The sequence below is a fragment of the Aquarana catesbeiana genome, linkage group LG10 (assembly GCF_042186555.1).
Source record: "Aquarana catesbeiana isolate 2022-GZ linkage group LG10, ASM4218655v1, whole genome shotgun sequence".
Lineage (NCBI taxonomy): Eukaryota > Metazoa > Chordata > Amphibia > Anura > Ranidae > Aquarana > Aquarana catesbeiana.
In genome coordinates, this window is record NC_133333.1 from 256805376 (window position 1) to 256821001 (window position 15626).

At 46.0% G+C, this 15626-nt stretch overlaps 1 protein-coding gene across 1 annotated transcript in view; it reads left to right on the plus strand.

The window, feature by feature from the left end:
- The window catches only part of NPHP4 (nephrocystin 4), a 354636-nt gene that overhangs the window by 97022 nt on the left and 241988 nt on the right, over positions 1 to 15626 (plus strand). Inside the window, exons 6-8 of the mRNA XM_073603693.1 lie at positions 618 to 773; positions 10134 to 10270; positions 14251 to 14435. Coding sequence (XP_073459794.1) covers positions 618 to 773; positions 10134 to 10270; positions 14251 to 14435 — 478 coding nt within the window. The remainder of the gene's footprint in view (positions 1 to 617; positions 774 to 10133; positions 10271 to 14250; positions 14436 to 15626) is intronic.

The window sequence follows — 15626 nt, forward strand, 5'->3', positions numbered from 1 at the left end:
CTTCCTGATCTGCTGGGTTGCATGCTTGGATAAGGGTTTGGTGTGTGGGTTCCCCTCAAAATCCATACCAGATCTGAAGGGCCTGGTATGGATTGGGGGGGGAACTCCACGCCGTTTTTGTCCATAATTTAATGCTGGCAGCTTTTCTCTACATTCAGCTGTCAGCAGGGAACCCCGCTGACAGCTGATGACTCATTGGTTGTTAAGGATGCGGCAGCCGTCCTCTCCTTAACAACCAGCTATTTACTAATGGTTGTTCAGGACGCAGGCTACCACCGGCGTTAAATTACCGCAAGCTTTTACTACTAAAATACTGTATGACTTATGCCGTATTTTAGTAGCGTTTCTTAAAGTGGTAGCTACTGCTTTGTGAATGGAGCCCAATAACTTCTAAGAATACAGGTACCCTTTAAGGTGATGTTCAGATTTGTTGAGCAGAACTAGAAGAAAACATGGATAATGTGCCGGAAACATCCGGCGCCGCTCCCGGGTTATTTCTGGAATGATAAATACCGAGACAAAACAAAAAGCATTCTGTGCACTTTGATGTGCATTTCAAAGTGAAATAGCGGTGTTTAGATTCGCGCTCTCAGCGCCTGTAATTGGTTTTCTTGCAGTGAACAGACACATGACGTTGATTGAGAAAAGCCACATTCAGTACAATGTGCGGAGACACAACGGGCTGCGAGATGTATTCCATTTACTTCCTCCAAACGCCCTTGTATCCGGATCAGAGAAAATCCCTGGCGTCCTGCAAGGAAGAGATGACACAGGTGAGCTGAAATATAATAGCAATCAATCAACGAATAAATAAATAAATAAATCTATCCACATTTGCTTCGGTAATGACGCTTCTGAAATATTAATGTATGCGCTAATCATCCCGGACTGATGAGGTAAGTCTTCACCAAATGTCTTACCACTGACAAAGTTGGCAGCGTTACAGTCGCTTATGAATGCAACTGGCAGAATTATCTTGCCCGCCAACCGCTTTCCTAACGCCTCCTCTGCCAGTCTCCGCACTGACTCCCTGCTAAGGCGAGGATTAAATTCATACTTCTAATCCTCATTTACAAGGCCCTCCGTAATTCCATAGCTTGCCTTCTTCCTCTTTATACTCCATTAATACTTTCACTTTTTGCTAATGGTCTACTGATTTCTTACTTCTTTGTTAACACCTACTACTTTCATAACCCCCTAAGGTAAGCACTGCGCATGCGCCTTAAATGATCAATAAATAACTAATAAGAAACTCAAATAGTGAAAATTGTAGCGTGTTTCCTTTCATTGGGGGTTAGTTGGAGAAGTGCTCTTCGTATGGAAGGTCATTGATGATGGGCCTCCAAACAGTGGTCAGTGTGGTGCCCCCTTACATTGGAGGGCAGTAAAGATGGGCCTTTTAATGTTGATGGTCAGTGTGGTGGCTGTCTACATTGGGGGTCAGTAAGGATGGGCCTTCTAACATTGGTGGTCAGTGTAGTGCCTTCTTACATTGGAGGTTAGTGACGATGAGCCTTCTGATATTCGTGGTCAGTATAGTGCCACCTTACACTGGAGGTCAGTAAAGCTGGACCTACTAACACTGGTGGTTGCTTTGGCACATCTTTACATTGGTGGACAGTTAAGATGAGCCTTCTAATATTAGTGGTCAGTGTAGTGAAACCTTACATTGGAGGTCAGTGAAGATGGGCCTTCTAATATTGGTGGTCAGTGAAGTGCCTCCTTACATTGGTGATTAGTAGGAGAAGTGCCTCCTATATTGGAGGTCAGTGATGATAGACCTCATAACAGTGGTCAGTGTAGTGCCTCCTCACATTAGAGGTTAGTAAAGATGGACCTTCTAATGTTGGTGGTCAGAGAAGTCTCATCTTACATTGGAGGTCATTTGTGTAACGCTGATGGAGGATCTTGATGTAATGGGGCACTCTGATGTAAGGGGGCATTCTAATGTGGTTCCTATATGTAAGGCAGGCTCTGGTGGTGACCTTGATGTAAGAGGGCTCTGATGGGTACCCTGATGTAGGGGGACACTCTGGTGAGTAGTGTGATGTAAGAGGGGACCCTGATGTAAGGGAGGCTCTGATGGGGAATTTGATGTAAGGGGGCACTCTTGTGGGGAGTGTGATGTAATGGGGACCCTGATGTAAGAGAGGCTCTGATGGGACCCTGATCAAAGGGGGCACTCTAGTGGGTAGCCTGATGTAATGGGGACCCTTATATAAGGGACGCTCTAATGGGGACCCAATGCAAGGGGGCCTCTGATGTAAGGGGGCTCTCATGCGGATGCTGATGTAAGGGAGATTCTTATAGGGATTCAAAAGCAAGGGGGCACTCTAATAACCTCCCTGGTGTAAGGGAGGCTCTCATGCGGACCCTTATGTTAGGTGGACTCTGATGTAAGGGGGCACCCTTCTAGGGAGCCTGATGTAATTGGGACTTTAAAGTAGGATGGGCTCTGATGAGGTCTCAGATGTAGGGGGGCACTCTGGTGGGGACTCTGATGTAAGAGTGCACTCTGGTGGGGACTCCGATGTAAGGGGGCACTCTGGCGGGGAACATGATGGGTTCTGATGGGGACCCTGATGTAAAAGGAAAGTTTTCTTTGTTTTACTGAAGTCCTTTCTCTTTTTTGCTGCATCCTATCATCCTGATTCCAAAAGAGTTACAAATTGAACATATTCATTCATTTATAATGTGTGATTTAGGTGGAAGATGAGTTATTTTATGCACCACATCCCAATGAGTTAGTGATAAGTCTTAGTGCGGCACTTTCAAGGTGCTGGAATAACATAATTACCAGTACATACACATACTCAGTAAAAAAGTTTAAGAACAATTTTTATTAAAAAAAAAATCACGTTTAAAAATACATAACCATATCGTGATCTTGTTTGCCAGAAAATGGTTAAAGTAACCTTTTACTTGCTACGATGATAAATGACATGTTTCGCCGGATATGCGGCTTCTTCAGAGTTATTGTAGCATTTTAACGAATAACTCCTGAAGAAGCCGCGTACTTGGAGTAATATGTTGAGAATGTAACATCAGTGTAGCAAGTATAAGGTTACTTTAACCATTTTCTGGCAAACAAGATATGGTTATGTATTTTTAACTGTGATTTTAATGATTTTTTTTTTAAATAAATTGTTAAACTTTTTTACTGAATATATGTGTGTAATTATGTTATTCCAGCACCTTAAAAGTCCCGTAGTACTTTAAATTGTATCACTAATTATTTTATTTATTATTCGTTGATTTAGAAAACTGAGTTTTTTTTTTCATTCCACAATCATTTGGTGAATGTACACTATATTACCAAAAGTATTAGGACGCCTGCCTTTACACTCACATGAAATTTAATGGCATCCCAGTCTTAGTCTGTAGGGTTCAATATTGAGTTGGCCCACCCTTTGCAGTTATAACAGCTTCAACTCTTCTGGGAAGGCCGTCCACAAGGTTTAGAAGGGTGTCTATGGGAATGTTTGACCATTCTTCCAGAAGAGCATTTGTGAGGTCAGGCACTGATGTTGGACGAGAAGGCCTGGCTCACAGTCTCCGCGCTCTAATTCATCCCAAAGGTGTTCTATCGGGTTGAGGTGCAGGTCAGTCAAGTTCCTCCACCCCAAACTTGCTCATTTATGTCTTTATGGACCTTGCTTTGTGCACTGGTCCAAATCATTTGGTGGAGGGGGGATTATGGTGTAGGGGCAGCGGGGATTATGGTGTGGGGGAGGGGGGATTATGGTGTGGGGGAGGGGGGATTATGGTGTGGAGGGGGGATTATGGTGTAGGGGGAGGGGGGATTATGGTTCGGCTTGGCCCTTTAGTTCCCATGAAGGGGACTCTTGAGGCGCCAAGACATTTTGGACAATTTCATTCTCCCGACTTTGTGGGAACAGTTTGGGGATGTCCCCTTCCTGCTCCACCATGACTGCACACCAGTGCACAAAGCAAGGCCCATCCACAAGGATGAGCGAGTTTGGGGTGGAGGAACATGACTGGCCTGCACAGAGTTCCGACCTCAACCCGATAGAACACCTTTAGGATGAAGTAGAGCAGAGATCGGGAGCTTCTCGTCCAACATCAGTGCCTGATGTCACAAATGCCCTTCTGGAAGAATGGTCAAACATTCCCATAGACCAGTGGTTCTCAACTCTGGTCCTCAGGACCCACTAACAGGCCAGGATTTAAGTATTACCTTGGGGAGATGCAGACTAGAATACTGCAATCACTGAGCAGCAAATGATATCACCTGTGATGTATTTCAGTTATCTTGCAAACCTGGCCTGTTAGTGGGTCCCGAGGACAGGAGTTGAGAACCACTGCCATAGACACCCTCCTAAACCTTGTGGACGGCCTTCCCAGAAGAGCTGAGGCTGTTATAGCTGGCAAATCAATATTGAACCCTACAGACTAAGACTGGGGTGCCATTAAAGTTCATGTGTGTGTAAAGGCAGGCGTCCCAATACTTTTGGTAATATATAGTGTACGATGTGGCCCTCGTATGGAAAAGTCTGGAGCCCCCTGATCTAGAGCATTCCTGATTCCAGGAGCCATTACAGCATTGAAATAAGAGAGGGAACCCTTGGCCAGGTCATTACTTTATAACAAAGCTGAAGTTTGCTCCATTGACCGCACCCAGGTTTGTTATAACTTGGTTTTCCTGATTGGGAAGGGCCGGAGGTGGCCTCATATATCGCCCGACGCCCTTCTAGCATTAATAAGGAGAGCTGGCTCTGACCTTAGGGCTGTTTCCAGAGAAGCTGAGCAATCTTCTGTATTTCCACTTGAATTTGTCTGCTAATTTCCCGGCACTCCAAGGCCCCTCCAAGAAGTCGCGGTGCATGGAGGCACTTCGAAGGCGGCACTGGAGAAACACGAGCCATTCATGCTATTTCTATTGTTAAACAAGTGGAGAGGGAATAGAAATGAATAATCGGGAGCCGAGCACAGCTGCTTAGACCCTTCATATTTCAGCACTTTCGTCTCCGCTGAGATATCCAGACAACCCCAACACCGTACAGTATATCCACGTCCAATCCTCCACAGACACATTTACAATACAACTTCATTAATTCCTTTACATAGACAGGTTTATTAGAATTTTTATGAGCCAACTGAACAGCAAATACTTGATTAGCGCGCTTGCCGCCACAGAGTCGTGGTTTCTAAGTGTTAGTAATTCCTATTACACAGCTACCACTTATTTCTATAGTGCCATTCGACTTAAAGGTAAAACTCCGGACTAAACAAATATTGTCTAAATGAAGAGGTATAGGTGTTCCTGCTTAACCACTTAAGGGCCGGAAAGGATTTGCCCCCTTAATGACCAGGCCATTTTTTTTTGCGTTACGGCACTGCGTTGCTTTAACTGACAATTGCGCGGTCGTGCGACGCTGTACCCAAACAAAATTATTTTTTTTCCCCATAAATAGAGCTTTCTTTTGGTGGTATTTCATCACCTCTGCGTTTTTTTTTATTTTTTGCGCTATAAACAAAAAAAAAAGAGCGACAATTTTGAAAAAAAAACTATATTTTTTACTTTTTGCTATAATAAATATCCCCCAAAAAAAAGTTTCCTCAGTTTAGGCCGATGTATTCTTCTACATATTTTTGGTAAAAAAAAATCGCAATAAGCGTTTATTGATTGGTTTGCACAAAAGTTATCGCGTCTACAAAATAGGGAATAGATTTATGGCATTTTTTTTTTCATTTTTAGTAGTAATGGCGGCGATCTGCTTTTTTTTTTTTTTTTTTTTTAGCAGGACTGCGACATTGCGGCAGACAGATCGGACACTTTCTTGGGACCATTGACATTTATACAGCGATCAGTGCTATAAAAATGCACTGATTACTGTGTAAATGTCACTGGCAGGGCAGGGGTTAACACTAGGGGGCGATCAAGGGGTTAAATGTGTCCCCTGGGAAGTGATTCTAACTGTGGGGGGAGGGGACTGACAGGATGAGGAGAGAGATCGCTGTTCCTGATCACTAGGAACAGACGATCCCGCTCAGCTACCCAGTCAGAACGGGCACACCCTGATCACCCCGTGTGGCGCAATTTGCCCCCGTTTAGACCCCTGATATTTCACCAAAGCCCCCTAACGGGGCTCCTAAATTGTAAAATAAATAAATAAAATTAAGTTGGAAAAAATAAAGAAATCAAAATAAAAAAGAATGACACCATCCATAGCCCTACTGACACCGTCCACTGTTTTACTGACACCATCCACTGCCCTACTGACACCGTCCACTGCCCTACTGACACCGTCCACTGCTCTACTGACACCGTCCTCTGCTCTACTGACACCGTCCACTGCTCTACTGACACCGTCTACTGCTCTACTGACACCGTCCACTGCTCTACTGACACCGTCCTCTGCTCTACTGACACCGTCCACTGTTTTACTGACACCATCCACTGCCCTACTGACACCGTCCACTGCCCTACTGACACCGTCCACTGCTCTACTGACACCGTCCTCTGCTCTACTGACACCGTCCACTGCTCTACTGACACCGTCTACTGCTCTACTGACACCGTCCACTGCTCTACTGACACCGTCCTCTGCTCTACTGACACCGTCCTCTGCTCTACTGACACCGTCCACTGCCCTACTGACACCATCCACTGCTCTACTGACACCGTCCTCTGCCCTACTGACACCGTCTACTGCTCTACTGACACCGTCCACTGCTCTACTGACACCGTCTACTGCTCTACTGACACCGTCCACTGCTCTACTGACACCGTCCTCTGTTCTACTGACACCGTCCTCTGCTCTACTGACACCGTCCATTGCTCTACTGACACCGTCCACTGCTCTACTGACACCATCCACTGCTCTACTGACACCGTCCACTGCTCTACTGACACCGTCCACTGCTCTACTGACACCGTCCTCTGCTCTACTGACACCATCCACTGCCCTACTGACACCTTCCACTGCTCTACTGACACCGTCCTCTGCCCTACTGACACCGTCCACTGCTCTACTGACACCGTCCACTGCTCTAATGACACTGTCCACTGCTCTACTGACACCGTCCAATGCTCTACTGACACCGTCCACTGCTCTACTGACACCGTCCACTGCTCTACTGACACCGTCCACTGCTCTACTGACACCGTCCACTGCCCTACTGACACCATCCACTGCTCTACTGACACCGTCCAATGCTCTACTGACACCGTCCATCCACTGATTTACTGACACCGTCCTCGGCCCTACTGATACTGTCCACTGCTCTACTGACACCGTTCACTGCCCTACTGACACTGTCCACTGCTCTACTGACACTGTTCTCTGCCCTACTGATACCGTCCACTGCCCTACTGACACCGTCCACTGCTCTACTGACACCGTTCACTGCCCTACTGACACTGTCCACTGCTCTACTGACACCGTTCACTGCTCTACTGACACCGTTCACTGCCCTACTGACACTGTCCACTGCTCTACTGACACTGTTCTCTGCCCTACTGATACCGTCCACTGCCCTACTGACACCGTCCACTGCTCTACTGATACCGTCCACTGCCCTACTGACACCGTCCACTGCTCTACTGACACCGTTCACTGCCCTACTGATACTGTCCACTGCTCTACTGACACCGTTCACTGCCCTACTGACACCGTCCACTGCTCTACTGACACCGTTCACTGCCCTACTGATACTGTCCACTGCTCTACTGACACTGTTCTCTGCCCTACTGATACTGTCCACTGCTCTACTGACACCGTTCACTGCCCTACTGACACTGTCCACTGCTCTACTGACACTGTTCTCTGCCCTACTGATACCGTCCACTGCTCTACTGACCCCGTCCACTGCCCTACTGACACCATCCACTGCCCTACTGATACCATCCACTGCTCTACTGACACCGTCCACTGCTCTACTGACACCGTCCACTGCTCTACTGACACCATCCACTGCCCTACTGATACCATCCACTGCCCTACTGACACCGTCCACTGCTCTACTGACACCATCCACTGCCCTACTGACACCATCCACTGCTCTACTGACACCGTCCACTGCCCTACTGATACCATCCACTGCTCTACTGACACCATCCACTGCCCTACTGACACCGTCCACTGTCCTACTGACACCATCCACTAAAAAATGGTTAAAAAGATTTCAGGGACAGCCAGCTAGGAGACCGCTTGAACCCTCCAAAAGCAGCAACAAGTCAATCACTATAAACAATCCCTGCAGTCCTCACATGCAAATGCTTGGTGCAAAAATAACCCAAAAAAAGAAATGACATGTATAACAATAAAACAGGACACCCCTTCTATATTGCCGGCTGCATGTTGATTCAATGTTGCTAATGCAGATTATCAGATACAGTCAGGTCCATAAATATTGGGACATCAACACAATTCTAATCTTTTTGGCTCTATACACCACCACAATGGATTTGAAATGAAACTAACAAGATGTGCTTTAACTGCAGACTTTCAGCTTTAATTTGAGGGTATTTACATCCAAATCAGGTGAACAGTGTAGGAATTAAATCACTTTTTTAAGGGACCAAAAGTAATGGGACAATTGGCTGCTCAGCTGTTCCATGGCCAGGTGTGTGTTATTCCCTCATTATCCCATTTACAAGGAGCAGATAAAAGGTCCAGAGTTCTTTTCAAGTGTGCTATTTGCATTTGGAATCTGTTGCTGTCAACTCTCAATATGAGATCCAAAGAGCTGTCACTGTCAGTGAAGCAAGCCATCATTAGGCTGAAAAAAACAAAACAAACCCATCAGAGAGATAGCAAAAACATTAGGTGTGGCCAAATCAACTGTTTGGAACATCCTTAAAAAGAAAGAACGCACCGGTGAGCTCAGCAACACCAAAAGACCCGGAAGACCACGGAAAACAACTGTGGTGGATGACCGAAGAATTCTTTCCCTGGTGAAGAAAACACCCTTCACAACAGTTGGCCAGATCAAGAACACTCTCCAGGAGGTAGGTGTATGTGTGTCAAAGTCAACAATCAAGAGAAGACTTCACCAGAGTGAATACAGAGGGTTCACCACAAGATGTAAACCATTGGTGAGCCTCAAAAACAGGAAGGCCAGATTAGAGTTTGCCAAACAACATCTAAAAAAGCCTTCACAGTTCTGGAACAACATCCTATGAACAGATGAGACCAAGATCAACTTGTACCAGAGTGATGGGAAGAGAAGAGTATGGAGAAGGAAAGGAACTGCTCATGATCCAAAGCATACCACCTCATCAGTGAAGCATGGTGGTGGTAGTGTCATGGCGTGGGCATGTATGGCTGCCAATGGAACTGGTTCTCTTGTATTTATTGATGATGTGACTGCTGACAAAAGCAGCAGGATGAATTCTGAAGTGTTGTGGACAATATTATCTGCTCATATTCAGCAAAATCCTTCAGAACTCATTGGACGGCGCTTCACAGTGCAGATGGACAATGACCCGAAGCATACTGCGAAGGCAACCAAAGAGTTTTTTAAGGGAAAGAAGTGGAATATTATGCAATGGCCAAGTCAATCACCTGACCTGAATCCGATTGAGCATGCATTTCACTTGCTGAAAACAAAACTGAAGGGAAAATGCCCCAAGAACAAGCAGGAACTGAAGACAGTTGCAGTAGAGGCCTGGCAGAGCATCACCAGGGATGAAACCCAGCGTCTGGTGATGTCTATGTGTTCCAGACTTCAGGCTGTAATTGACTGCAAAGGATTTGCAACCAAGTATTAAAAAGTGAAAGTTTGATGGATGATTGTTAATCTGTCCCATTACTTTTGGTCCCTTAAAAAGTGGGAGGCACATATACAAACTGTTGTAATTCCTACACTGTTCACCTGATTAGGATGTAAATACCCTCAAATTAAAGCTGAAAGTCTGCAGTTACGGCACATCTTGTTCGTTTCATTTCAAATCCATTGTGGTGGTGTATAGAGCCAAAAAGATTAGAATTGTGTTGATGTCCCAATATTTATGGACCTGACTGTACATGCTGGTTGTCAGCGGCCGTGGCCCAGCCTGCCTGTGTTCAGTTGATCAGCGCTCCTCTTCCTTTGTTCTGCTCCTATTGAACCTGTTATAAGGATTTCTACTTTAATATGAGATTTTTTATATTTTTATTCTTCTGTAGGAGATTCCTTGAAGAAACCGCACCTCCAGAAAACAGTCACTTGTCATTTAGACAAACTCTATCTAATGATGTATCCTTCACTGGAGAAGTTTGAAGAAGAATTGCTTATCCTGGTTAATAGTGATCGCTTACCGAAGGTAAATGGAGAGGCTGTTTATGTCATTATGGGAGGACTCTGTGTTATAGATACCCAGTTTTCCTCCCTGATTTTATTCTATGACCCATCAGTTGTTACCACCCTTCCTTTTTAATAACCTGAATCCCAATTGGCCAGCACAGTAAAGTGATGGTCATATTTATTGATATGAGGGGTCTCAAGCGCCGCCCCCAAAATCACCAAAGTACTGCACATAAAATTCTGTGAATATTCAATATCAGAGACAGCAGAGAAACAGGATATAATCAAATACTTTGAGCATTGTACAAGAGATGGTGGAGACTGCAGACATGATACAGGAGATGGTCAAAGACTGCAGACATGATACAGGAGATGGTCAGAGACTGCAGACATGATACAGGAGATGTTGGAGACTGCAGACATGATACAGGAGATGGTTAGAGACTGCAGACATGATACAGGAGATGTTGGAGACTGCTGACATGATACAAGATATGGTTAGAGGCTGCAAACATGATACAGGAGATGGTCAGAGACTGCAGACATGATACAAGAGATGATCAAAGACTGCAGACATGATACAGGAGATGGTCAGAGACTGCAGACATGATACAAGAGATGATCAAAGACTGCAGACATGATACAGGAGATGGTTAGAGACTGCAGACAGGATACAAGAGGTGGTCTGAGACTGCTGACCATCTCTTGTATCATGTCTGCAGTCTCTGACCATCTCCTGTATCATGTCTGCAGCCTCTAACCATATCTTGTGTCATGTCAGCAGTCTCCAACATCTCCTGTATCATGTCTGCAGTCTCTGACCATCTCTTGTATCATGTCAGCAGTCTCTAACATCTCCTGTATCATGTCTGCAGTCTCTGACCATCTCTTGTATCATGTCTGCAGTCTCTGCAGAGAAAGGTTCTGCAGTGCTGAGGGCCTGGTCTCCATGTGTCTCCCTCTGTTTCCCCTGAAGGACCCCCTTGTTCTGAGTCATTGCCCGGCATAGATTGGATGTCCACCAGTAACCTCTGTTATGAACATATCTGAAAATCAATATTTCTGTATTCTTGAAGCATACATGCCCCGTGCAATCATTTCTATAGCTTATGTGTTTTTATGTTTTTTGTTTTGTTTGCTGGCGGCGCTCACTATATAAATAAAAAGATGATATTTTTGTCCAGGCTTAACTTTATCTGATGTTAAAATCAGACATGAACATATGTAGACTGATGGTCTACGTGACGTGTTTTCACAATTCCACCGCGCCTGAATCTCATCCAAAGCTGTTACTATAACATCTTACAGGGAAACCAATCCAGGGACAGCGTTCTGTCTGTCTGATCATTTTGGCAGAGCTGTGTGTGTGTGTTTTTTTTTTGTAAACTATTTAAGTGCAAATTCAAAAGTTGGGTAAGCAAAGGTTTAGGAAACCTGTGGTTACCATTGCTGACCTCATCTTATAATGCTACTTGCCTGGCTGCTGTATTGTAGATATTACACAATGGTGGTGTGACTGATGGGTAACTCATTTCTCTCTCCCTCTTCCCTCTTCATTTTTCTTATCTTCTTCTCTCTTTCTTTTCTCTTTCTTTTCTCTTTGTCTCTTTCCATTTTTTCTTTCCTTCTGCATTTCACTATTCCTCCATCTCCCCCTCTCATTCTTCCCTCCTGTTTTTTTTTCATCTTTTGTGTCTCTCTTTATTCCTCCTTGTCTCTTTCTTCCGCTATGCCTCTCTATTACCATCCATGTCTCTCTCTCTCACTTCCTACATGTCTCTCTCTCTCACTTCCTCCATGTCTCTTTCTCACTTCCTCCATGTCTCTCTCTCTCACTTCCTCCATGTCTCTCTCTCTCACTTCCTCCATGTCTCTCTCTCTCACTTCCTCCATATCTCTCCCTCTCACTTCCTCCATGTCTCTCTCACTCACTTCCTCCATGTCTCTCTCACTCACTTCCTCCATGTCTCTCTCTCTCACTTCCTCCATGTCTCTCTCTCTCACTTCCTCCATGTCTCTCACTTCCTCCATGTCTCTCTCTCTCACTTCCTCCATGTCTCTCTCTCTCACTTCCTCCATGTCTCTCTCTCTCACTTCCTCCATGTCTTTCTCACTTCCTCCATGTCTCTTTCTCACTTCCTCCACGTCTCTTTCTCACTTCCTCCACGTCTCTTTCTCACTTCCTCCATGTCTCTCTCACTTCCTCCATGTCTTTCTCACTTCCTCCATGTCTCTCTCTCTCACTTCCTCCATGTCTTTCTCACTTCCTCCATGTCTCTCTCTCACTTCACCCATGTCTCTCTCTCACTTTCTCCATGTCTCTTTCTCCCTCTCTCTCACGACTTCCATGTCTCTCTCTCTTACTTCCTCCATGTCTCTCTCTCACTTCTATGTTTTTCTCTCTTCCTCCATGTCTCTCTCTCTCTCACTTCATCCATGTCTCTCTCTCTCTCACATCTTCCATGTCTCTCTCCCTTTCTTAATCCATGTCTCTTTCTTCTTCCATGTTTCTCTCTCTCTCTCTCTCTCTTCTGCCATGTCCCATTACTCCATCTCTCTCTCTCCCTTCCTCCATGTCTCTCTCTCTTCTATGTTTCTCTCTCTTCCTCCATGTCTCTCTCTTCCTCCATGTCCCTCTCACTTTCGCTATGTCTCTCTCTCGCTTGCTCCATGTCTCTCTTCCTCTCTCACGTCTTCCATGTCTCTCTCTCTTACTTAATCCATGTCTCTTTCTTCTTCCATGTTTCTCTCTCTCTCTCGCTCTTCTGCCACATCTCATTACTCCATCTCTCTCTCTCTTCCTCTATGTCTCTCTCTTCTTCCATGTCTCTTTTTTTCTGCCATGTTTCTCTCTTCCTCCATGTCCCTCTCACTTCCTCTATGTCTCTTTTTTTCTGCCATGTTTCTCTTTTCCTCCATGCCTCCCCCTCACATCCTCCATGTCTCTCTCTCTCTTCTATGTTTCACTTGCTTCCCTCATGTCCCTCTCACTTCCTCCATGTCTCTCTCTCACTTCCTCCATGTCTCTTTCTCTCTTACTCCATGTCTCTTTCTCTCTTCCTCCATGTCTCTCTCGCTTCCTCCTTGTCCCTCTCACTTCTTTCATGTCTCTTTCGTCTCTGCCATGTCTCTCTCTCTTCCTCCCATGGCGCTCTCTCTTCCTCCATGTCGCTCTTTCTCTCTTCCTCCATGTCTCTCCTCCCATGTCTCCCTCTTCCTCCCATGGCGCTCTCTCTTCCTCCATGTCTCTCTTCCCATGGCTCTCTCTCTTCCTCCCATGGCGCTCTCTCTTCCTCTATGTCTCTCTCTCTCTTCCTCCATGTCTCTTTCTCTCTTCCTCCATGTCTCTCTCGCTTCCTCCTTGTCCCTCTCACTTCTTTCATGTCTCTTTCGTCTCTGCCATGTCTCTCTCTCTTCCTCCCATGGCGCTCTCTCTTCCTCCATGTCGCTCTTTCTCTCTTCCTCCATGTCTCTCCTCCCATGTCTCCCTCTTCCTCCCATGGCGCTCTCTCTTCCTCCATGTCTCTCCTCCCATGGCTCTCTCTCTTCCTCCCATGGCGCTCTCTCTTCCTCTATGTCTCTCTCTCTTTTCCTCCATGTCTCTCGTTCTTCCTCCATGTCTCTCTCTCCTCTGCCATGTGTCTCTCTCTTCCCCCATGGCTCTCTCACTTCCTCCATGTCCTTCTCACTTCTTTCGTTTCTTTCTCTTCTGCCATGTCTCTCTCTTCCTCCATGGCTCTCTTCTTCCATGTTTCTCGCTCTCTCTTCCTCCATGTCTCGCCCTCACTTCCTAATTGTCTCTCTCTCCTTCTATGTTTCTCTCTCTTCCTCCATGTCTCCCTCACCTTCTCCTTCCTGCCTTTCTCATCCTCTCGCTCTTTCTCTCTCACTCTCCCTCCATGCCTCTCTCCCATCCTTTTTATCTCTCTCTCGCTCTTTCTTTCATACTCTTATGTCTTCCATGTTCCTCTGTCTCTTGTTCTGTCTCCTACTCTCCAGGGAATGCCCATTGCCGGTGGGACTTCTGTTTCGATTCAAGAGCGCAGACTACACATTGGTGTTCACAATGGTTGGTGTTTTGTGCAGCCGCCTCAGGTTGTGGTGGTAACACCGGAGAGCAGAGCCATGAAGGCGCATTCCGTCGCTAGCCTGAGGAGGAGACCGGCCAGCAGTCAGACACTAAGGTATGTCTGATCACTCGGAGATCTTTGTCTGAGCTGTGAGATATTATCTCAGAATTCTGATATATTGCCTGGTGAAAAGGAATCATATGAGCATGTGGAAAATATCAGAATTTCGGGAGTGAAATGGTAGAAAGTCCCCTCTACATACTTAGGCATGAGGCATAGCACTGGCTCTGTGTGAAAAGTCCATTTAATGGAACTGTAAACTGCTAAACTTGTTCCTTTACAGTTTCCATCATTGCATTGAGGCAAGCAGAATATCCATTAAAGCCAAACTCCAGAAGTATGTTTGTGGAGCCTTTAGAGCAGGCATGTCCAAAGTCCGGCCCGCGGGCCATTTGCGGCCCGCGTTCCGGTTTGATGTGGCCCCCACTTGGAATTTACATATGCATCCATCTGTGGCCCCCCAAGCTCGAGCGTGTTATGTTTTATTTGCTGTGAATATATCTTCTTTAGCTGAACAAATCCCTGAGCGTTGGGCTAATTGTTGATGAGCCGGGGGGGGGGTGTGGCTGGGCGTGTTCAGAAGTCAATGTGCCCGAGCCGCTATGAAGCTGACAGCGCGCAGGGCGAATCACAAGCACTGTGACTATTCCCGATCTCTGCATCTGCAGTCCGCAGATCGGGGAAATGTCACAGTGCCTGTGATTGGCGGTGGCGCTGTGCGCTGTCAGCTTTCTTCCTTGCAGGCTCGGGCACATCGACTTTTAACAATGAGCACGGCGCTCGGGGATTTGTTCAGCTAAAGAAGATAGGTATATTCACAGCAAAAAAAATAACATGCTTGAGCTTGGGGGCCACAGATGGATATACTTGGGGGGGCCACAGATGGATATACTTGGGGGGGCCACAGATGGATATACTTGGGGGGCACAGATGGATATACTTGGGGGGGCACAGATGGATATACTTGGGGGGCACAGATGGATATACTTAGGGGGGCACAGATGGATATACTTGGGGGGCACAGATGGATATACTTGGGGGGGGCACAGATGGATATACTTGGGGGGGCACAGATGGATATATATGTAAATTCCAAGTGGGGGCCACATCCTTTCAGTCAGTGAGAGGCACTGGTGGATTAGGCTGGCTAAAGAAAAGATTATTATTTAAAAAAATAATAAACGCTCAAGCTCATCCTTTACCCCAAGAGGTGCTTGGGGATTGGTCAGAGACTAAAGAAGAGAT